A 23,579-nucleotide genomic window follows, 5' to 3' on the forward strand; every position below is an offset into this window, starting at 1 on the left:
ACGCTCAGTGTCTGTATGTGGTGACAGGAGGAGCTCTCAGAGGGGTGGGATCTTGTAACAACTGTGAGGACAGACACTGTAATGTGCCTGACTGACATCGACTCAAACTGAAAACAGTGTGCTGCTAAATAGGTGCTCAGTGCTGCAGGAGAATCATTCAGAAACTAGCACTGGTGTTAATGGCTCAATATAATCTGCAGCCTTTTGCCATCACCATCAGGAAAATAGTCTCAATAAACTGTAAATATAGTTCTGAGTTTGGAGATTTTCTTTATTTGTTAACTGTTAACAGTAAATCATTTAGTAGCTGATATGAGTGTGCAATTTTGCAGCTGCACAGCAGAACCCATTTCATGAATGTTATTGTAGGAATGAGCTATAATAGATACACTACCATTGAAATGTTTGAAAGCTGTATTTTCCATTAAACCTATTAGGCTGCAAATAAATGTATAAATTTCTTATTCTAATATCTTGGTGCTGTGTGTCTTCACAGGTTTTAAATGATTAGTAGGAAACTGGGGTGAATAAAAAAAAAAACAAAAAAAAAAATGGATGCGTCCACAGTGAGGACCACAGCTGTAAGTGAAGTCAGTTTATTAGCCATTATTATTGTGAATTGTGACTTCCTGTGTGTCAAAGAGCATCAGGCATCAGTGTGTAGCCAAATAAGCAAAGCTCAGAAAGATCACTATACTTACAAAACTGAGATGATTCATCAAATGTATGGTGCCTCCATGATTTACCAGTGTCTCACTGAAAAACTTTACTGAACATTTCTCTTAATGTCTGAGAATTTAAAGTGCTATTGTTCGATAATTAAAGTGCTTCTTCCACATGGTTTCTCATTTTTGCTCTTTTAGCCTAGAGCAGAGGTCGCTAATAGGCGGACCGCGGTCCGGGTCCGGACCCAGACGTTGCCCTATCCGGACCCGGGCCTATAACCGATAAACTATTGAGAATTATTTAATTTTGACGGAGTATTTCTATTTTAGACGTCTTAACTTTTCTAGCATTTATGGTACAGATTTAGTGGCCCAGGAAACTCACACACCAATCATGCGCGTTATAAAAATCACGAGACGCTACTCATCCAATCAGATTTGTGCATTATGATGCGCGCAGCGACTCGAGTAAGTGACACGCACACGGGAGATATGACGCAAGAAACAGCGGTCTGAGAGGAAAGCCAGTTAAAATGGCGTGCTCTAAAAAGAGAAAAGTAGACAACGAAAACAGAGCTTTTAACCAACAATGGACAGAATCGTACATGTTTATTTTTCCCACGGGCAGTTCGAAACCAACATGTCTCATATGTTCTGAGACCGTGGTGATTATTAAAAGCAGCAATGTGAAGCGCCACTACAAGACAAAACACAAATCGTTTGAGCAAACATACCCACTCAGGTCTGAACTGAGGTCACAAAAAATAAATGATCCAATAGCCCAGTATGATCGGTCCACCAGAATCCTCACACATTTATTCACTGCTCAACAACGTGCTAACGAATGTTCCCTTAAAGTTGCTTGGATTTTGGGTCAACATAAAAAAACATTTACTGACGGAGGGATTGTCAAGGAGTGCATGAGTGTGGTAGCTGAAACCTTATTTGAAGGAAAACAAAAAGAAGACTTTTGTGAAAAAATAAAGCAAATACCTATGTCAGCATCATCAACCACAAAGAAAACTGAAATATTAACCCAGGATGTGCTAGCACAGCTGGATGAAGCAATTCATAAGGCACCATGTGTAAGTTTAGCTGTAGATGAGTCCACTGATGTATCTGACAATGCTCAGCTGTTAGTTTATGTAAGGTTCTTCAACAAGGAGAAGAAAGAGTTCTGTGAAGACCTGTTAGGTGTTATACCCCTACAAACCAGTACAAGAGGAGAGGACATCTACCTGGCCATAAAGGAGATATTAGAAGAGAGGGGAATAGAGCCAAAACAAGTGGTTTCAGTAACCACGGATGGAGCCCCTGCCATGGTAGGGAGGGAGAAAGGAGCTGTGGCTAGAATGAAAGAGGACAATCCTGAGCTAATGTCCTTCCATTGCATAATTCATCAATCAGTCCTATGTGCCGCCCTGTCAGATGAGTATGCTGAGGTGATGAACACAATGATGAGAATGATTAACTTTCTGAGGGCATCATCTTCTCAACAGCATCGCATGCTCAGGGAATTCCTCAGAGAGGTTGATGCAAATGCTGATGACCTTCTGGTACATAATAATGTAAGATGGCTCAGCAACGGCAGGGAGTTGGAGCGCTTCTGGTCCATCCAAAGGGAAATTGCAATTTTCTTGGCACAGCAGAAGAGCCAGAAGGCAATACCATTTTCTCTCTTTTTAGAAGAGAAGAAGAAGATGGATATTGTGGCTTTTTTTGTTGATATCACTTTACATCTGAATGAACTGAATTTAAAGCTACAGGGCAAGGACAATACAGTTTGTGACCTGATAACAGCTGTCCGCTCCTTCCAAAGGAAACTGGAGGTGTTCAAGGAAGACCTGCGAGGAGACTGTGCACACTTCCCAACAGTGCAGGAGCAGATTCAGCATGAGAGAGATGTATCTTCTTTTGTTGACTTTGTGGATAAGCTGATTGTAAACTTCAGCAAACGTTTGGACAGCTTCAGCCTTGGGCAGCAGCTCACCCTGTTCATTCAAAACCCCTTTCTTATCACAGATGTCACAGGGTTCTCAAAGGAAGTCACACAGCTTTTCAAGTGGGCAAATGCTGGGCATCTTCAGATGCAACTGATCGATCTCCAAGCAGATTTGGCCCTGAAAGAATGTTTTGGAGAAGCTGACCCTGCCACTTTCTGGCTCCAAATGGTCTAAGAGACAGCTTTCCCAGGTCTGAAGAGAGTAGCCCTGTAGCATGTTTGGCTCTACATACAACTGTGAGGCAGCTTTTTCCACGATGAACATTATTAAGACCAAATATCGTTCCAGGCTCACCAATGAGCACCTTCACATGTGTATGAAGGTGGCCCTGACACCATTTCAGCCCAGGTTTAAAATCCCGGCAGGACAAGCAAAAGCACACTTCTCTCACTGAACAAGTGTGTGTGTGTGTGTTGTAGGGGAGGGGGTAGGGGGTACAAGAGTCAAAGAAAGAGAAAAGGTGGTGTTGAAGCTGTTCAACTGTTAGGATGTGAGATTTTTTTGTTATAAATTGGTTCATACTGTTAAGATGTGATACTGAGTTAACAAAAATGATAAAGTCCAACTCAAACTCCACTTTCTATATACTTTTTCTAAAATTAAGCACTTTAAGCTGCACATTTTTTCAAAAGCTTTCTGTTTTATTTTTTTTTAAATGCAACCCTTGTTTTTACTTAAAGTGAGAACAGAATATTTAGTTGGAGTATTTGTTATTGTTCCAGTTCAGTGTGAAAACTGACAGTAAATATTGTTGAAATACTATTAAATTGTACTTTATTTGGTTTGACATTCAGTTGCTAACTACTGACTTGCTGCTGATATAACTATAGGCTACTTCAATATACAGTTTAGGCCACTGAATCATAATTATGATGTTCCAGACCTTTGCTTGAGGAAATTTTCTTTAACTGGACCTTTTTGAATTTTAATTAAATATCCCTGGCCTAGAGGGGTGAAGCAGTTGAAGCAGAGAAGACTGAATATCAATGTATTTAAAGGGTTAACAGTGATCAATGTACAGTGCTCAGGCCTTTAAATGAAAACAAGTTTGAAAATAGTTATAGAGTTCAGGTCCATCAAAGTGGTAACAAAAAATGCTTTCTATTTCTGTTCATGTGCACAGGTTAAAATCAGTCTGATTCAATGTGAATTTGTCTGAATGTCTGTGTGTTGCGAGGTCATAGATCTGTCTGTCTGTCTGCCTCCTGCTGCTGTCTGTAGAGCTGCACTACGCTGGAGAAGAACTCCTCAGATCACATGATTCACTGTCTCTCCATCTCTCACTCGCTCAGGCAGAATGTCATCTGTCCATAAATCAATTCTGAATAATGTAGAAAAGAATCTGTTACATGCTGTTCTCATGTGTTTAGGACATCATATAACACTGTTTAGTTTGGTGTAACCCATCTCAGTGGAAAACACAATGCAGTGGACAGTGCTCCTTGAAAAAGCACATGGCTTCACATACACATTAGCTTGAACATTAACACTGTACAGAACAGATTAGATGTTGGAGATATACAGAAGGTTGAATGGAACCAAGTGTTGGTATTAAATGAGAATGTGGAAAAAGCCCTCAGGTTACTCACTGAGCTGTTTCATCTGTTTTATGAGAAAAATAATGACAAACTTAAACACTCACTCACTCTCAATCATCATCTAATTGTCACACATCCCTCAGGCTCTGACTCTCACTCGGACTCTAGGTGGTCTCTGTTCTTCTCCCGTTTTAAATTCAGTATCACCTATCGTCCAGGTTCTAGGAACACCAAAGCAGATGCTCTATCTAGATTATACCAGAACAAGAATCTTGTTTCCAACCAATCCGAACCCGAACACACTTTACCCCCTGAGTTTTCTATTTCTGCTATACGTTGGGAAATAGATGAGGAAAAATGCAAAGGCATTAACCAATGTCACAATACCAACCCAGTGTCCCCCAGAGAAGACTTATGTCCCAGACCAGTTTCGTATGCAACTTATCACCTGGGTCCACTCCTCACTCACCTCTGGTTCAGCTACAGCTAACTCCTTTCCAGTGTATTCTAGGGTACCAGCCACCTTTAGCACCTTGGACAGGTTGAGAAAATATTACGGAGAAACAAGGAACAAGCAGATCGTCTTAAAAGTGAAAACCTCGTGTTTCAACCCAGAGGCCAAGTGTGGTTATCCACCAAAGACTTCAGGGTCACAGAGGGAAGTAGGAAATTACACCAAATATATTGGACCTTTTAAGTTGTTGAAGAGAATAAATGAAGTAACTTATAGATTAGATTTACCCCCTCGTTTCAGAGTCTCTCGCTCATTTCATGTTTCTCTCCTGAAACCTGTCATTACAGGTCCTTTGGATGAGGCCACGCCCGATGTCATGCCACCTCCCCCAGAGGAGATAGATGGGGCACCAGTCTACACTGTCTGCAGGCTGCTGGACTCTCGGAGACAAAGAGGTAACCTCCAGTACTTGGTGGACTGGGAGGGATATGGCCCGGAGAAGCAGTGTTGGGTGTCAGCGTGAGACATCCTGGACCCTGGTCTCATCGCAGATTTCCACAGTGAACACCTGACAAGCCTGCTCCTTGCCCTAGTGGTCATCCACGGAAAGTGCTCCCTAGTTCACTTCCTGTCCGTATGCGGAGTCGTCGTGATCGAGGTCCGTCGGTCCAGCGCCTTGGCAGCTCTGGGTCTGCCCCTGTTCGAGCCTCCGGTAGTGGGCGTGGTAGTCATTGTGGCCTGTCCTGGCCCGTCCATCCCGGACCGGGGGGGACTGTCACGCATCCCTCAGGCTCTGACTCTCACTCGGACTCCATCTCCCAGAATCCTCACAGACTCCTGTGACCTCTGAACTGCCTTCACATTCCACTCAGCGCTCTCACTCTCCCGAATACTAATTTGATTCACCTGTTTCATAGGTCATGTGATATCTTTATAAGCCCAGGCTTTAGCATAGAAAGGTTGTGAAGCTCAGTATCGTTTTCAACCTACTGAGCATTCTATTGTATATCTGCTTTTCTGTTTATGACCATTTTGCCTGTTTTTCCCGACTCTGTCTTTTGCCTAACCCTTTGGATTGTCTGCCTTTTGATCTCTCACTGTTTTTTGGAATTTGCCCTTTTGGCTCGCCCTTTAGGTTGTTCTGCCGATTGTTATGTTTTTGATCTGGTTGTATTTTCTGGTTTTAACCCACGCCTGCTTTGTGACTACGAGCCTGTTTCACGTTTCCCTCAGTAAAGCCTCTCTTGATAATTTTAACGCGAGCATCTGACTCATTCTGTGCTGTTACACTAATGCACCCAGGTAAATTAAGCATTTACATTATCTGTGACTGTTTTCTCTTTATGATGTAATGATTTTTTTTCCATTCACTGTTAAAAAATATTTCATGTGGTTAGCTATTTAACTGGCTTTGTTCAACTCGAAGAAATATTTTCAATGAAACACTGCAAAGCAAAATGTCAGTTTAGATGAACAACAATCAACAATCAATATTGTACATCAGTTAAGTATTTTTAAGGTTTTAACATTTTATTTTATATATATATATATATATATATATATATATATATATATATATATATATAATATAAAAAAGATGTACAATAAAATTTAGCAGTAAAAATCATATAATCATGTTCAGGCTCTGGTCTCTGTATAGTTGTCCTGATGTTTTGCCTGTGCACACTACGAGTTAAACTTTGTTTTAAGATGTTGAAATGTGCTGAATAGAAACTTGGCTCAGATCCTCCAGCATCACTGAAGTATTAGAAGCATACAGATAGCCAACCAATAGCATGTAGGTTTAGTCTTTCTAATTAGCATACTGGAGAAAGAAATATAGAAATATACAAAAACCTATAAAGAAATATATATACATAAATAAGTAAATGTACAACTACATTTCCAAAAAAATTGGGACGCTGTGCAAAATGTACATAAAACCAAAATGTAATGCTGTGCAAATACTTTAAACCCTATGTTTCATTGAAAATAGTACAAAGACAACATACCAAATTTTAAAACTGATTTTATTTTGTTTTTTGAAAAATATTGCCCATTCTGCATTGGATGCCAACAACACGTTCCAAAACGTTGGGACGGGGCAACAAAAGGCTGGTAAAGTTGTGTAATGCTAAAAAACACCTGGTGGTTGATTGGCAACAGGTCAGACACATGATTGGGTATAAAGAGCATCTCAGAGAGGCGGAGTCTTTCAGCAGTAAAGATGAGGAGGGGTTCAGCACTCTGTGAAAGACTGCACCATCAAATACTGCAGCAATTCAAGAATAAAATTTCTCAACATAAAATAGCAAAGAACTTCTGCTTTTCATCATCTACAGTACATAAATCATTAAAAGATTCAGAGAATCTGGAGAAATCTCTGTATGTGAGGGACAAGGCTGAAAACCAGTATTTGCTGGCAGTGATCTTTGGGCCCTCAGATGGCACTGCATTAAAAACAGACATGATTCTGTAGTGCAAATCACTGCATGGGCTCAGAAACACTTCTGAAAACCACTGTCTGTGATCTTTCAGTTCATCAGTGTATCCACAAATGCAAGTTAAAACTCTAAAATGCAAAAAAGAAACCACATATAAACAGGATCCAGAAATGCTGCCTTCTCTGGGCCCGAGCTCATTTAAAATGGACTGAGGTGAAGTGGAAAAGTGTCCTGTGGTCCGACGAATCAACATTTTAAATTCTTTTTGGAAATCATGGACACTGTGTCCTCCAGGCTAAAGACCACTGAGCTTGTTATCAGTGCACAGTTCAAAAGCCAGGATTCATGGTGGTATAGGGGGGCATTAGTGCACATGGCATGGGTGACGTGCACATCTGTGAAGGCACCATTAATGCTGAATGATATATACAGGTTTTGGCCACATATGCTGCCATCCAGACGACGTCTTTTTCAGGGAAGGCCTTGATTATTTCAGCAAGACAATGTCAAACCACATTCTGCATGTGTTACAGCAGCATTGCTCTGTATTAAAAGAGTCAGGGTGATAAACTGGCCTTCCTGCAGTCCAGACCTGTCACCACTGATAACATGTGAAGGGTTATGAAATGAAGAATATGACAAAGGAGAGGCTGAACTGTTGGGCAGCTGAAATCCTGTATCAGACAAGAACAGGAAAGCATTTCACTTTCTAAACTACAGCAGCGTCTCCTCAGTTCCCAAACACTTACAGAGTGTTGCTAAAAGAAGAGGTGATGAAACACAGTGGTAAACAGGCCCCCGTCTCAACTTTTTTGGAATGTGTTGTTGGCATCAAATTCAAAATGGGTATATATTTTTGAAAAAACAAAATATCTCAGTTTCAACATTTGATATGTTGTCTTTGTCGTATTGTCCTTCAAAAACATGGTTTATGATGTGCACATCATTGCATTCTATTTTTATTTACATTCTGCACAGCGTACCAACTTGGAAATGGGGTTGTAGAATTACATACATGCATAAATAAATAAAACATCATTCATTCATGTATTATTTTTACTTTTCTACTACTCATTCATTTATTTAAATTTTTCTTTTTTTGTTTATTCATTTAGTTGTTATTTTGACCATTTTTGTCCTCAGTTTAATGGCAGTGGAAAAAAAAGCATAAATAAGTAATTAAATAAATTAAATCTAAGCAAGGGTGGAAAACTTGGATGAAAAATAGGTAACACTTTTTTTTTTAAATTGTGGACATTAATTAAGTCTTAATTCACTCCCCCTGATTAGTCTGCCTGCTTGTGCTTTTTCTTTGGAGAGGATCTAATTTTTCATGAGAAGATCTGAATGAAAACTCTGAGCAGAGCAAGAAGACCAACTGAGAGTTTAAAGAGTGAAAGTTTGTAGGTTTCAGATGACGAGTGTAAGGGCTGGCTCCAGGGTTGCGACGCTCCTGGCCACCAGAGGGAGACGACGCGCTCCTCCCAGGTCCAATCAAGCCCAACATCCTACACCTGGATAGAAGGCTTCATAAGCACAGAGAAGGAAACACACATTGCTGTGTCTTTGTCTCATCTTAAGTCAGCAGAAACAGCTGGCAATTTGGGTAAGAGGGCTGGGAGTTTTCAACTCTGTTTGTCATTTTTTTTATTTTAGCTCATCCTTCCACTGTACATAAGCTTGGCACTTGGGTCCCTAAAATCTGTGGTGGTTTAACTGGTAGGCCTGGGTTCACATCCTCTATCTTGTGAGCCATCCCTCGTTACAAAGAGAAGAGACAAAGCACATTTATGAAGTGAAAGACAGAAACATCTAGGACAACAGATCATCTTAACATCCGTTTTATTGGCTTCAAATGTGTTATATAACAGATTATAAAGAGGCCATTCACATTTCAATGCACTTCTATTCATTACTTTAATATTTAATTTTCACAATGAGAAAAGCATGAAGGCAGAGGCAGTTCTTCCATTGCAGTAAGACTTTATAAATCTTACTGTTTATCTCCCCCTAGTGGAGAAGTGTGAAATGAAGCATAAAACTGCTAGAGCTCTGGGTTAAATACTGTCACTCAGCTGAATCTAAAGGATATTCATACTGCACTGCTGTTCACCATCAAATCACTTTGACTAAACATGAAGCGTAAAACTGCTGGAGCTCTGGGTTAAATACTGTCACTCAGCTAAATCTAAAGGACATTCATACTGCACTGCTGTTCACTATCAGAATCACTTTGACTAAACACTACCAGCCATGCAGCAGAGTTTGGCACATATGGTGCTAAAAAGTCAAAATGTCTACAATCAGGTCAAACACACATGCAGAATGTAGAAGACACACTAAAAGCATCATATTTTATATTAGATGTGGGCAGCATGACAATATTTATCATGATAAAGTTTGTTACACAATATACTTTTCTAGATATTACCTGTGATTAAAGAACACAGACCAACCACATGTTTCATCATGAAGAGAGTATAATCAGTCCTGTTTAACTGGACTTAGTGCAGTGCACTGTAGGAAATGTTGAATATAATTAATTGTATCCAGAGTTTTGTTGGTAGTTTTTAATGTGCCTCTACTAGTGCACTATGTCTGTGTGAAAATACCATGATACATACTGTGTATTGTGAAAATGTCTGTAAGTATCGTGATATGGTGTTTTTGCCATGTTGCCCACCCAGCACGTTTACATACAGCAGAGTAGTTTATGTAAATGCAGTATGAGCTGTATGTACAATCCACCATTTGTATTGTTAGACTAAGCTTTAGGTTCAACTTCAGGAGGCAGAGAGAGAGAGAGAGACAGTGATGTTGAGTTGAGTGAGGTGGTGGTTTGAGGGAAAATAGGTTTGTGATGGTGAGAGGAGTCAGAGTTCATCTTAATCACCTCTGAATTCTTAATTACCTTCATAAAGACAGTAGAGCTTCAGTTCAGGTGAGTGCTGTTAATTTTGTTGTTGGTTAAAAAAAACATAGTTCAGCTGTGGCTACCTGTAATGGCTAAAAATAAAGTCATTTCTATTTTTAAAGTCATTTAACTTGAGCATTAAACTTGTGTGGTGGTCTATTTGTTTTGTGTTGCTACCTCTTAACCTCAGACTAGAGCTTGGTAGGTTTTAGACCTAGTATTGAACCTACTGAAAGGGGTCATAATGAGTCTCTCTCTGTGCTCCTAAAATGCAGCCTTATATCTGTGTGTGTGTGTGTGTGTGTGTGTGTGTTGTTGGTCTAACATATATATATATTATACACATATATGGGTTTTATGACATTTGATTGGTCACTAAAGGTGCAGTCACTTATTTACAGGAAGTGCTTCCTCAGATCTCTGTGTGTGTGAATCTCTTCAGGTTCGGCATCTGAGTGTTCAGATCCTGTAAGACAGAAACAGAACAGAATGATCAGACATGAACTCTCATCACCGTCACACCATCAACTCAGAGCTCCTTCTTTAAACACTCTCTAACTTTAATTCAACTCTATTAACACTGTATAAACTCCTCATCTCACTCAGACTGAGATCAGACACAGAACAGAAAGATCAGACATGAACTCTCATCACTGTCACACCATCAACTCAGAGCTCCTTCTTTAAACACTCTCTAACTTTAATTAAACTCTATTAACACTGTATAAACTCCTCATCTCACTCAGACTGAGATCACAAACGATAACTCTGTAATGACTACAATCAAATGGTACAGTGATTTTGGTGTATTGTCTAGAGGAATGGACCAAAACTGAGCTCTAATGGGCCGTCTTGATTTTGTTTTAAAACATATTGGAGCCACTGATCTGTCCTTTGCTTAGCAGCAGTTTAGTCTCCCTTTAATACAGCTGTGTATTAAATTAAACCTGATTGTTCAGTTGAAACAAGCATGAGTCTACGTGATCCACCGCTAAACTTCGGCTAAACTGGAAATTCTGTCAAATTACATCATGATCAATCTAACTAAAGCAAAACACTGCATAATAAACCGCATAATGAAAAAAATCTATATTTTTATCCAATGACAAATGTTAAAACAGTATTCCTTCAGTTTATTTACAAGTATAGCACACTGTAACAGCCTTTTTAATTTCAGACGTAACCTAACACAGCAATGGAGTTTATGAACTCAGGTTAAACTTTAAAACACAGCTATGCTAAAGTGCAATTGCCCCATCATATTTATCAACATTATATTTTTGTAACACTTTCTATGAATGTCACCTTTGTAAGCATCTATAAGCACATTCATAACAAGTCATAATGTATGTATAAGACATTATAAACATAGCTATAAATATTTATAAAATGCATATGTTATAGCCATGTTTATTATGCATTATGAATTGTTAACATAATACATTATAAGTACTGATCATAACAAATTATAAGAGCTCATAAGTTGTATTTGTCCGCTCTAAGTAAAGTGAAGCGTACTGTACTAAAGCCTCCTCCAGTGTTAAGAGTGAGGCTTCAAGTTGAAGTATTTACTGAAGTATTTACTGAAACACTAAAACATAAACAGTAAAGCACATTACAGGCTTCAAATGTCAGAGTTTAAACTAGTGCTGCCATCAGTGTTTTACCCAATGTGGGAAAGGTAATGTACACCACCGTTAGCTTGGTATTTGTCTTTACTTTACGCTGTCTAAGCTGGGACTGACTTCTTTGGCACTGACATTATAACATGTTATTAACATTATTTATAATGCATTATATTAACAATTCATAATGTATAATAAACATGGCTATAAAGTGTAATCCAATGTAATTAATTTTTATAAATATTTATAACCATGTTTATAATGTCTCATGCATACATTATAACATGTTATGTGTTTATAGATGCTTACAAATGCGACATTCTTAGAAAGTGTTACCTATATTTTTTGTTCAAAATTTTAGTCAAAATTATAATAGAATTTGTGTATAATTACACGATCATGTGTAAATTTGAAGTAGAAATGTGCACTGGAATTATTTTAAATAACAAAAACAAAAGTGTCTGAATGCTTGTTTCTCCTTACTGTAGGTAAAACTGTAAATATTTCTGCAAATGGAAATTTGGCTCATGTAAAAAAGGTGTAATTTGTGTGTGATGGGGGGTGGTTGCAGGGGGTTACAGCCTCTCCAAAAATCTTAGCTCAGCCATGCCACTTCCTAATAATGAATTTGGATAATAAACATTTAGTAACAAAGCATGACAAAATATTGGTTTTACTGATATAATAGATGCTACTCTAAAAAAACTTAAACCTAAAAAAGATGTGACAAATATTTATTAAGATGTTTTGGTTGCCCCTCCCCCAGTTCTAAAAACTTGGTTGCACCCAGAGCAGAAACAGGAGTTTTCTCTGGCTTCACACTGAAGTTCCTCAACAAGCTTGTCACAATCAGCTAAAGAGCTGCCACGAGTCAGAAGTGTTCTGACATGTCGCTTTATGAAAAAAGATGTTTAATCCAGTGTTTAGTGTACAATAGCCTTCCCTACAACAGACTGTGGGCTTCAGACTGTCAGTACGCATCACTCAGTCTGAGACTGAGACTAACGTTAGCATGAGTATTATTTGTGGTTGTGTTAGCTAGAACTTATAGTTGAACTTAAAGTAGCTTTATATCTAGCTGATATGACAGGCTGTAATATTTTTCCACAAGTCTCCTGTTCAGAGAGCGTTTAGAAGAGCCTCCAGTGGCAAGATAGGTTTTATTTTGTGACACTGTAAGTATTTGCCTAATGGCTAACTGACTATATTATCTAAAGGGAGATCCAGTAAATGAACTTCCTTTACAAGTTCACATTTACCTTACTGTGTCTACCATCTGGTAAACTGTGACATGTGAAGAAGGCATGTGATTCCACAGGCTGTTTGGATTGGCTGCTCAATTCTGTCACCTTGAGGAAGTAAATTAATAAAATTTAATAGTGGTTAAAAGCTGCTGCCTGCTCATAACTGTGTGGGTGTGTCAGAACACAAAATACAGAAGTGTCTCCCAGGCAACGTAAACAACCCGGCTCCAGTGGCAGTGGTGAACAACACTGAGTGCGTTTACATGCACTCAATAATCCAATCATAATCTGATTTCTGCAGTTATCCAGTTACTCAAATGGTCATGTAAACAGCATACTCTGATCTAGAAATCAGATTAAGAAATCTGTTAGAGGCTGGATTTTAGCTCAGTAATCAGTCTCAGTGCTGTAAACTCTTACTCTGATTTCTTTCAGATTTCTCAGTCTGTGCATGTGCGGAACAGACTCCTGTACCGAAATAAGTGAGCAGCGTTGCCGTGAGATGGCAGCAAAACACTTTTGAAGCAATGCTGAAACCTATTTTTCCACATGGCTGAAAGCCTCTGGACACCAACAGAGAGCTCTGTTTAACCCCTCCAATGTTTAACTCAGAGTTATGGCCTTGTCATGATGGTGATATGGTCCAAGGACAATCTTTAATATAAAAATGTCTCTAACATCAAGCTAAGGGGTTTAATGCTACACAGCTCTTACACACAGCAACAAGCAGCTACACATGTATCTGATGCACAAGGATTTGAAACTTGTAACAGACATTCAGGTACAAATTTGTTTGTATGCACTTTATGGTGAATCATTTAATAAACATTTCAACTTTACTCTGTGTTTATTTACCTGCTCTGATCTGCTCAGTGGAGGTAGTTTAGCACACAGTCAGACTGTGACAGTGTAGTGGGAGTTTATGAAAGCAGAGCTGATCTGAGTGTCTACAAATCTCTGGTGAAGCTGCAGTTCGTTTGACTGATTTTGCAGGAGTAGTAATTTTAGATGACAGAATTACTGAATACAGTCACGTGTCTAGCGTCCACACTGATCTCCAAACTCCATGAGGCTGATGGAGCTGCAGGCTGAGACTGTGTGAGCTGTTTCTGTTCTTCACTGGATAAGAAAACACAGTGAGTGTGGAGAGAAGAGACTCAGACTTCTCACACCTGCAGTTTTATCACTTTTTAAATACTTTTAGACTCTCTTTCTTTTTCCTTTCCATTTACTCTTCTATTTGTCTGTATTATCATTCCTTTTTAGCATCATGAAACTGTTTTTGGAGGAGATTGTCAAATCCATCTGACAAAGGTGTTTTGGCACTTTTGGACTCTTTTCTTAGAGAATCAAAACTCAACTGATATTTTAAAAATGTGTAAATTAAGAAATATAAGACAGTAAAAGACTGCACAGTGCTGAGTGTTTGTGTGTGTGTGTGTGTGTGTGTGTGTGTGTGTGTATAGATTTAACAAGTCAGTAACTCACCGTAGTTTCTTCAGATTGCAGGATGAATCCTTCTGTATATCGGAGAGTATTTTCACTTTTGAATCTCCTAGATTATTGTTTTTCAGGTTAAGCTCTCTCAGCTGTGGTGAGGGCTTTGATTTCAGAGCTTCAATGAGAGCATCACAGTGGTCATCTGTAATATTGCACTCAAACAATCTGCAGAGAGAGGAAAAACACCTCACACTTACAGATAAATGCACACAAGTAACAAGAAAAGCAGACATTAAACACCAAAACACACACACACACACACACACACACACACACACACACACAAACTAACTAAAAGACGTAACATTGCTGTTGTTACCAGCTGCCTTGTGATGTTTCCTAGCTATGTGACCCTCATTATTCTCTTAGCATGTATGTTATTCATTCAACAAATGTATTTCCATCATAATCCACAAAAATTATCTACACTTTTATTCAATATTTGCTGTTCTTATTAAGTCTTTTTACTCAATATGTCAAATATATCATATCTCTAATTGGATATCTAAAGTGCTGTACAAATACTGTCCATTTAATTATTATTATTATTATTATTATTATTATTATTATTATGTTTATATTATTATTATGTTTATATAGCACCTTTCCTAAGCTCAATTTCGATTTTATAGGGCATCCAAAACAGGCCAGGCTAACTAACACAAGTCTTAAAAACTTAAAACAAGAGGGACAATGTAAAGGAAAGCAAACGCACAACAAACATGCACAGTAATAGCAAAGTAACAAATAACAACAGAATAACAAATGTCATTAGAAGATCATAAGGAAAAACCAAATGAAGTTACGATAGAAGATAAGTAATGATTGAAAGCTTTGTAAGAGGAAATGGATGAGCAGTCACAAATGTGTTTGGGCGAGGACAGCTTAGGGGCTTTAGCACTAAAGGACCAACTACCCCAGAAGGCAGTCTAACCCGGGGGATAACCAACAGCCCAGAACCAGAAGACCTAAGTTCACATGAAGGGATGTGCACATGAAGGAATGAAGTATGGAGATGTCAGACCATGTAGCACCCTAAAAGTAATCAGAAGAGTCTTGTATTTAATAGTTGACGCATATAAATCAGGAAAAGGATGGGACCACAAACAGAACCTTGAGGAACCCCTTGAGTAATTGGGGTAGTAGAGAATTTGTGTTGACCTTTAGTAATAAACTGCTGTCTGTCAGCAAAGTAAGATCCAAATCACTGAAGGTCAGTGCCTGTAATCCTGATTGAGGAAAGATGGGACAAATGTATGTTGTGATTTAAAGTATAGAAAGCAGCACTAAGGTTGAGAAGAAGTATGTTAATAGCACCTGCATCAGCAGGAGATCATTACTTTCAACAGGGCAGCTTCTGTGCTATGAAATTATGATTGTGTTCCAATAAAAATGCCTGAACCTGCAAAGCAACTACCTTTTCCAATACTTACCCTAGAAACGTAAAGTTAGAGATTGTGGAATAATTTCAGAAAAATGTTCCCCAATGTAAAATTCCAAAGACTTTGGACATTTCACCATCTACAGTACATAACATCATCAAAAGATTCAGAGAATCTGGAGAAATCCCTGTACGCACGGTACAAGGCTGACAATCAATATTGGATGCTCATGATCTTCAGGCCCTCAGCATTTTTAATGCAGGCAGCACTGCATTAAAAACAGGCATGATTCTGTACTGAAAATCACTGCATGCGCTCAGGAACACTTCCAGAAATCACTGTCTGTGAACACAGTTCACCGTGAAATCCACAAACGCAAGTTAAAGCTGTATCATTCAAAGAAGAAGCCATATGTCAACAATATCTAGAAACGTTGCCATCTTCTCTGGGCAAAAGCTCATTTAAAATGGATTGAGGCAAAACAGAAAACTATCCTGTGGTCAGATGAATACATTATTTAATTCTTTTAGGAAACCACGGACGCCATGTCCTGTGGACTCAAGAGGAGAGAGACCATCCAGTTTGTTATCAGCACACAGTTCAAAAGCCTGCGTGTCTGATGGTTTGGGGTTGCATTAGTGCCTATGACATGAGCAGCTTACACATCTGGAAAGGCTCTATCAATGCTGAACAGTGTATAGAGGATTTAGAATGATATATGCTCCCATTTCCTTAAAAAAATCATTAATATTACACTTTAATTCTGACATCCATGCAAAATTTCAAAGCTGTGCTCCAGGTACTTTTTAAATTATGATTTTTTAAAAGTTTGTCCCAAATTAAAAAAAAAGGTTTGCCCCACTGATTTCTTTATAATTTGCCCCATTCAATGACTAAACACAGCTAAAATGTTAAATATTAAAAAATAGAAATATTAACAAAGAAAACATACTGCCTTTGAAATAAGTGTGCAGGCTTTCTAGAGCATTATAAAATTTGAAATGGAAATCCAACGTTCAACGTTTAACTATTTGTGATTATTATGCTTGTTAGCCAAAAATGTCATGTTTAAAAAACATTAAACCATGAGGGAGTCATAGTACATCTGTAAGCAAACTAAATATATAATATGTAATTTAGAGCCAATAGGGCAAAACTTTAAAAACTACTTAAAAAGAAAGTACAAAAAACTACATAAAAACAGTGCCGTCAAAAACAATTTGTATGGCACAAACCAGCACAAATGAATAGTAGTATTTTTATTCCATTTCTGACCACTTTGGGGGCAAGCTTCGTGGAGGTCTTGAGACAGGGATGTCATCAAGACCAGTGGGCCAAAACTAGGGTGTGCCCATGAGTATGAGTGGCTCAAGCTGGGTTAAGTTAAAACCTTCAAGGCTATGCAAGAATTTAGCTGTGAGGGGACAGCTAGTATCAACATGTACACTATATTTCCAAAAGTATTCGCTCGTCTGTCTTCACATGCATATGAACTTTAGTGACATCCCATTCTTAATCCATATGGTTTAATATGATGTCGGCCCACCCTTTGCAGCTACAGGGTTTAGGAGTGTGCACTGCTTAAACTAGACTTACAAGAGTTATTTACTTTAACACTTTAAAAACAAAAAAACTTGTGTTTGTAAACTTTGTGTTTGTGAATGTGTTTGAGAGAGAGAATAATCAATGATTTTAAGTATGCAAAGTATGTTGTTTGTTTGTGTGTGTGTGTGTGTGTGTGTGTCTACAGGTAGTAATTCAGTAACTTACTGTAGTTTCTCCAGTTTACAGTTTGGATCCTTCAGTAGATCAGAGAGCTCCTTTATTGCTGACTTTCCTAGATTATTGTAATTCAGATCCAGCTCTCTTAGGTAAGATGAGTTTGATTTCAGAGCTTTAAACAGAGCAGCACAGCCTTCATCTGTAACACTGCAGTTTCCCAGCCTGCAGAGAGAAGAAGAAAACCTCCTTACACTAACACTTATTTTCTGATTTACACTCTGTTCACAATTTACACTCATATGCAAATGTTTAGGCACCCCTGGTCAAATTCCTCATTGTGTTCATTTTAAATTACGTTCAAAGTTAAAACCTGTAGGTAAAATTACAGCATACAGTATTAAGTGTTCTTAGCCAAAAAAGTTGTGTTTGTTTTCTTTGCGCTCTCTATGGTGTTTCTTCAACATGTACATCTGCTTAGTGAAAGATTTAAGTATTTTGTAGATACCAATCCCAACTAATTTGAATAGTGCATTCCATTTAATATGTCGCTTTTAAGTATTTTTATATTCAGTATGTTGAAATATGCATAAAAATATGTGAACGGTGATCTAGCTTTTGTCTCCTTCAGTAATGTTCATTAGTGGGCCATACCCAAATTTCTCTAAAGCTGTTCTGTGAAGGTTATAAATAAGTTAGTGCTGTGCAAATACTATACACTTGAAATGAATTGATTTGAATTCACCACAACTCATGCCACTCTTGGTCCACACAAAAATCATTAAATTTCTGGACACATTACATAACATTCTCATGTGAAATACAGATCTTCAGTTACAGAAAGCTTTGTAGATGTTCCTGCTAAAGGTGATACAACCAGTTATTAATTTTATGGGGGACAATTATTTTTTCACATGGTTAAATGTGTTGCAAAACATTTTCCTTTCAATAAATTATTTTTCTGATGCTACCACACTATGACTATGAAGGCTGACAGAGGCATAAAGCTCTACCACATACTTGCAAACTGCTACAACTGCAACATCATTGGAGAGCACAATGTGCTTGGAGAGGAATGCTAACTGCTAATCCTCATATCAGCTAACAGACACCTGTGTTGGCTAGTGCTGAGTGCTGTTGGGAAAGGTAGGCCCACCTTACCCATCTAGAAAGAGGAAGAGAAGTTCTCTTGGACTCCCAGCTGTGGCATCACCAGTGATCAAACTCACGATCTTTTGATGATAACGGCAAGTGCTCAGTATGAAGATGCAAATACTTTTTCATAGCCCTGTAGGTGTGGTGTTGTGTCCAAACAAAAATAGCAGACAAGATGAAGCTAACATCAAACTGGATATCTGTTGACACAGGCTAACCCCTAGTCATCTTCAGATTTACAAAATCAGCAGAGGTTCCTGGAATCCTGGTAGTTTCAAGGCTGGACATTTTTTATAAACTCCTTTTATCTGTATGTGTGGCTTTGTGTGTGTGTGTGTGTGTGTGTAAGAGAGAGAGAGAGAGAGAGAGAGGGAAATAGAGAAAAAAAATTTTTTTTTGTAGTTTGTAACACTATTTTTCAGCTGATCCTGTTTGTTTGTTTGTGTATGTGTGTTTGTGTGTTTTTCTAAATTCTCTTTCATTATGATTGAAAAATGACTGTGTGTGTGATGTACTGTACATCCACAGTGAGAAAGTGATGAACTCACCTCAGTTTCTCCAGTTTACAGTTTGTACTCAGTCCCTCAGAGAGCTTCTTCACTCCTGAATCCTGCAGTTTATTGTTACTGAGGTTCAGTTCTGTCAGGGTTGAGTCCACTGAGCTGAGAGCTGAGGCCAGGTCTGCACAGCTTTCCTCTGTTAGATGGCAATCAAAAAGCCTGGGAGAGAAACAATAACACTGTCATCTCTCTCTCTCTCTCACACACACACACACACACACACACACACACACAAAGCATTCAAAATGAAGCAATGAGAAGACTGTCTAAAATGTGAAAATAGCTTTTGTAGTTTTTTTGAGTGGGTAAAAAGGCATACTTCCATAATACAGAGTACAGTACACAAACAGCATACGGAAATTCCCTGGATGATGTACTTCAGTGGGACAAATCATGACATATGTGACCACAGCTCACTGTTCTGTGATTCCACTGGAGCTGAAAAGCTGATTGTGTCTGGGGGATCATTTCTTAATAGTGTTGGTAGCTTTAACAAGCTACAGAAAAAACAGTATTTTTATTTAAATCACTAAATACAAAATAAATAATAAATAATAATGAATAAATTCTACTACTTTCAGTAACTGTACATGTATTTTTTAACTTGTGCAGTCTGTACAATGACAGGTGGTGAACAAAGAGACAATGGAGCTGGATTAGATACATATGAATCTTTAGGGTAGCCACTTTTTATGCATGATTTACCAGGAGTGTAAAAAGTACTGGGGTGACCGGGCATAGGACAGGCCTTCTCTGTATTGTTAGCTCATCAGTGTACCCATAAGTCTGTGTGTAACCCTGTCACAGTGTAAACATTAGCCATGTAGCTCTAGTTAGCCTGTTCTGTGTTACTGTTATGCCCTACACTGTGGTACAGGAATGGATTACTGACCGGGCCAGTGGGGCCAGTACCTGAGGGTCTCACACTGTCAGGGGCCCCAGACTGCCAGGGGTCTCAGGGTCCACAAGGCCAGAGGCATCTTAAAGACTGTTATTTTTGTGTTGTCAGAGTATGGGGGTTAGGGAGCCTTATTACACCATAATTCATCCCACAATTAGAAAAAAAACTCAGAACATGCTTTTATACATTAAAAGAAAACATTAATTCCTTTAATGCTATGCAGGAGTGAATCATACTCTAAACCTAGACTAAGCAGTGTCAGTCTGCACCTTCCTCAGCCCTCCTCCTCTCATCTTCCTCAGAAGTGTGGCCCTTCATCTTTTTCAGCAGTGCTGCTCCTCACCTTCCTCATTATTTATATAAATTTGTTTATATGTTTTAATAAATTTAAATATAGAGACTTAGACCTTTTAAAGTCTAAGTGAAAATGTAATGCCGCATTAGCTTGTTTGATGTAGACAGATATTTCTTTATTTCCAACAAAAAATTCCAGCACTGTCATCGACAATGTTCTACTTTCCACTTACTGCCAAGAGTTTCATTTTCCCAGCTTTTGCCATCAACTGTGATAGTAAAATACACAGAGTGGTGATTTTTTGGGAGCCATAAATACAGAATGTCTCATTGTGCAGGATCACTCAGTATTATACAACAAAAAAGAGTACAGAGTGCTCTTCTGTCTTCACTTTTAAGCTTACAGGAGGAATCAACACTGCTAAAGGTCTCCACTAATTAACATCCATTTTCACGCCTATACTGTCACTATGTTTTCTTTTTTGTGTGCTGCCATTGGTTGCAGAAGGCTTTGAAGCACAGAGCAACGCTATTTTCAGCACCAACATGTTAACACTGTAATAGAAACTGAAAGTTACTGAGTTACTGTTAATGCTTAGAAGTATTTAATTTCACATATACTTAAGTAAAATACAAATCATCCAAATAGTAACAAAGTACAATCACTAAAGTATTTTATACCCCTGTGTTTATAAACTGGATCTCTGTTGACACAGGCTCACCCCTAATCATCTTCAGATGTTCAAAACCAGCAGTGGTTCCTGGAATCCTAGCAGTTCCAAGGCTGGAAACTTTAAAAACTCCCTTTCACCTGTGTGTGTGTGTGTGTGTGTGTGTGTGTGTGTGTGTGTGTGTGTGTGTGAGAGTGTGTGTGTTTGTATGTGTGTGAGAGAGAGAGAGAGAGATAGAGAGAGACAGAGGGGGAAAATGTTTTTTTTAAATGCTGTGTTTTGTGAAGTTACTCACTTTTTTCAGCTGATTCTATGCAAGTGTGTTTGTATGTGTGTGTGCTTTTCTAAATTATTTCTTTCATTACTATCACGATAAGTGGGTGTACTCCACACTGAGAAAGGGATGATCTCACCTCAGTTTTTCCAGTTTACAGTGTGTATTTTTCAGTCCCCTACAGAGATTCCCCACTTCTCTGTTGATACTCAGGTCCAGTTCTCTCAGTGTTGAGTTCTTAGCCCTGAGAGCTAAGGCTAGAAGTGTACAGCTATTCCCTGTGAGATCACATTTAATTAGGCTGGGAGAGAAACAATAACACTATTATCACACACTTAACATTTAACATGAAGTAATGAGAAGATATTTAAAATGTGAATACAGGTTTTGTAGTACATGACAGCAGTACACCATAATGTGCTTATTGTGTCTGAATATATAGTGTTCATCAGACAGCACACGAAAATTCCTTGAATGATGCACTTCACCGAGACAAATTATGAAGTATACAATCCCAGCTCACTGTCCCATGATGCCATTGGAGCTGAAGAGCTGATTGTGTCTGAGGGATGTCATGTAACAACAGTGTAAGTAGCATAAGTAGCTTCAACAGACAACAGAAAAAAACTACAAGCCCAACTGTATACAATTTAAAGTCCTGGCAAGCTAAGGCAAAGCAATTTTATTTATATGGCATGCATTTCATAAACCAAGGCAATTTAATGTGCTGTACAAAAAAAATAAAAAAAAAGACTGCATAAGAGTGAAAAACAACAAAAGATAAAAATATTTTAAATATATCAATAAAAGAAAGTACAAACTACAAAAAAATCAAAGTACAATAAAAACATAATTGGGAATTAACAACTGAATTGTTATTAAAATTAGCCTATTAGGTGTAAAGTGCAGTAAAAATAACATGCAATTCAAATATGGATTTTAAAATTGCTACAATTGGGCACATATAAGATCTTCTGGCAGTTTGTTCCAGTTGTAGCAGCATAACTGCTAAACGCTACTTCACCATGATTAGTTTGGACTCTGGGCTTGACTAATTGTCGAATTAATTTCAAAATTAAAGAAGGCTGTTTGGTTATTGCTTTGACATGGTTGATAAAGGTGAGATCTGAGTCTATCAGAATGCCAAGATTTTGGACTTGGTCTTTGGCTTTTAGAGCCTGAGAATTGAGGTGCTCAGTAATAATAATTCTCTTTTCTTTATTGCCAAACACAATAATCACAGTTTGTCCATATTTAATTGTAGGAAATTATAGTTCATCAAATTAGTTTTATGCCCACATCCAAATATTGACACAGTGAGTCTACTGGGCTGTAGTCATTTGGTGAGAAAGTCAGATATATCTGTGTATCATCTGTGTAACTATTGTAATTAATGTTGTTGTTCTGTGGAATTTGGCCCAAAGGCAGCATATAGACTGAACAGAAGAGGTCCAAAAACTGAGCCCTGAGGGACTCCACATATCATAGCCAGTCCAACTGCCAAAGGTGACAAAGTAACTTAAGCCTTCTAAATAAGACCTCAACCAATTAAGGACTGCTCCAGAAAGTCTTAATTTCCTACTCAATTTTCTGACCTGTTCATAAGTATTCTATGACAGTGTCAAATGCAGCACTAAAATTAAGTAATACCAGAATTGATATTTTACCTCAGTTAGTTTTCAGATGTATATCATTTAACACTTTTGTAAGAGCTGTTTCAGTACTGTGCTTAGGTTGGAAGCCTGACTGAAATTTGTCTAAATAAACACTGGAGTTAAAAAATTGCTGCAAATCAGTTGTTACAGAGTAAAAATAAAATAAAATTTTTTGGTGAATTTTATTAAATTGTGACAATGATTAAGACATTTCTAGATGGTGGTAAAGGAGGCACAGTATCATTGTTTGACTGTGTGGTGTTGATGGTGATTCTAATTAGTTGTGATTTTTTCACTGAAAATCCATTGTTATGACAAAGTTGTATTCAATGGAGATAACTGACAGTAGTTCAGCAAAGACATCAGTAAAATCTGTAAATAGTTAAACATTTTTGGGAGCACCCTTTAATGTTAAACAGCGGTATATGAAACAGATAAAATAAATAAAATTACCAGGTACAATCTCTTTGCACTGGAATGAATCTTAAAATAAAGCAGCTACTCCTCCTCCTTTACCAGTTCAGCACGTATTCATAAAACTGACGTTTACTGGTGCTGTCCCGTTGAGAACAGTAGCAAAG

General features: G+C 38.1%; 1 protein-coding gene across 1 annotated transcript in view; it reads right to left on the minus strand.

Moving 5' to 3' along the window:
• Positions 1-10,308: 10,308 nt before the first annotated feature.
• Positions 10,309-23,579, minus strand: part of LOC118803636 (selection and upkeep of intraepithelial T-cells protein 6-like) — a 102,312-nt gene continuing 89,041 nt past the window's right edge. The window contains exons 12-16 of the mRNA XM_036564096.1: positions 21,483-21,644; positions 19,192-19,362; positions 17,540-17,713; positions 14,376-14,552; positions 10,309-10,484 (exon numbers count right to left, since the gene is read on the minus strand). Of these exons, the coding sequence (XP_036419989.1) occupies positions 10,478-10,484; positions 14,376-14,552; positions 17,540-17,713; positions 19,192-19,362; positions 21,483-21,644 (691 nt within the window). The 3' untranslated portion in view covers positions 10,309-10,477. The remainder of the gene's footprint in view (positions 10,485-14,375; positions 14,553-17,539; positions 17,714-19,191; positions 19,363-21,482; positions 21,645-23,579) is intronic.

This window comes from Colossoma macropomum, unplaced genomic scaffold (assembly GCF_904425465.1).
Source record: "Colossoma macropomum unplaced genomic scaffold, Colossoma_macropomum, whole genome shotgun sequence".
Classification (NCBI taxonomy): Eukaryota; Metazoa; Chordata; class Actinopteri; order Characiformes; family Serrasalmidae; genus Colossoma; species Colossoma macropomum.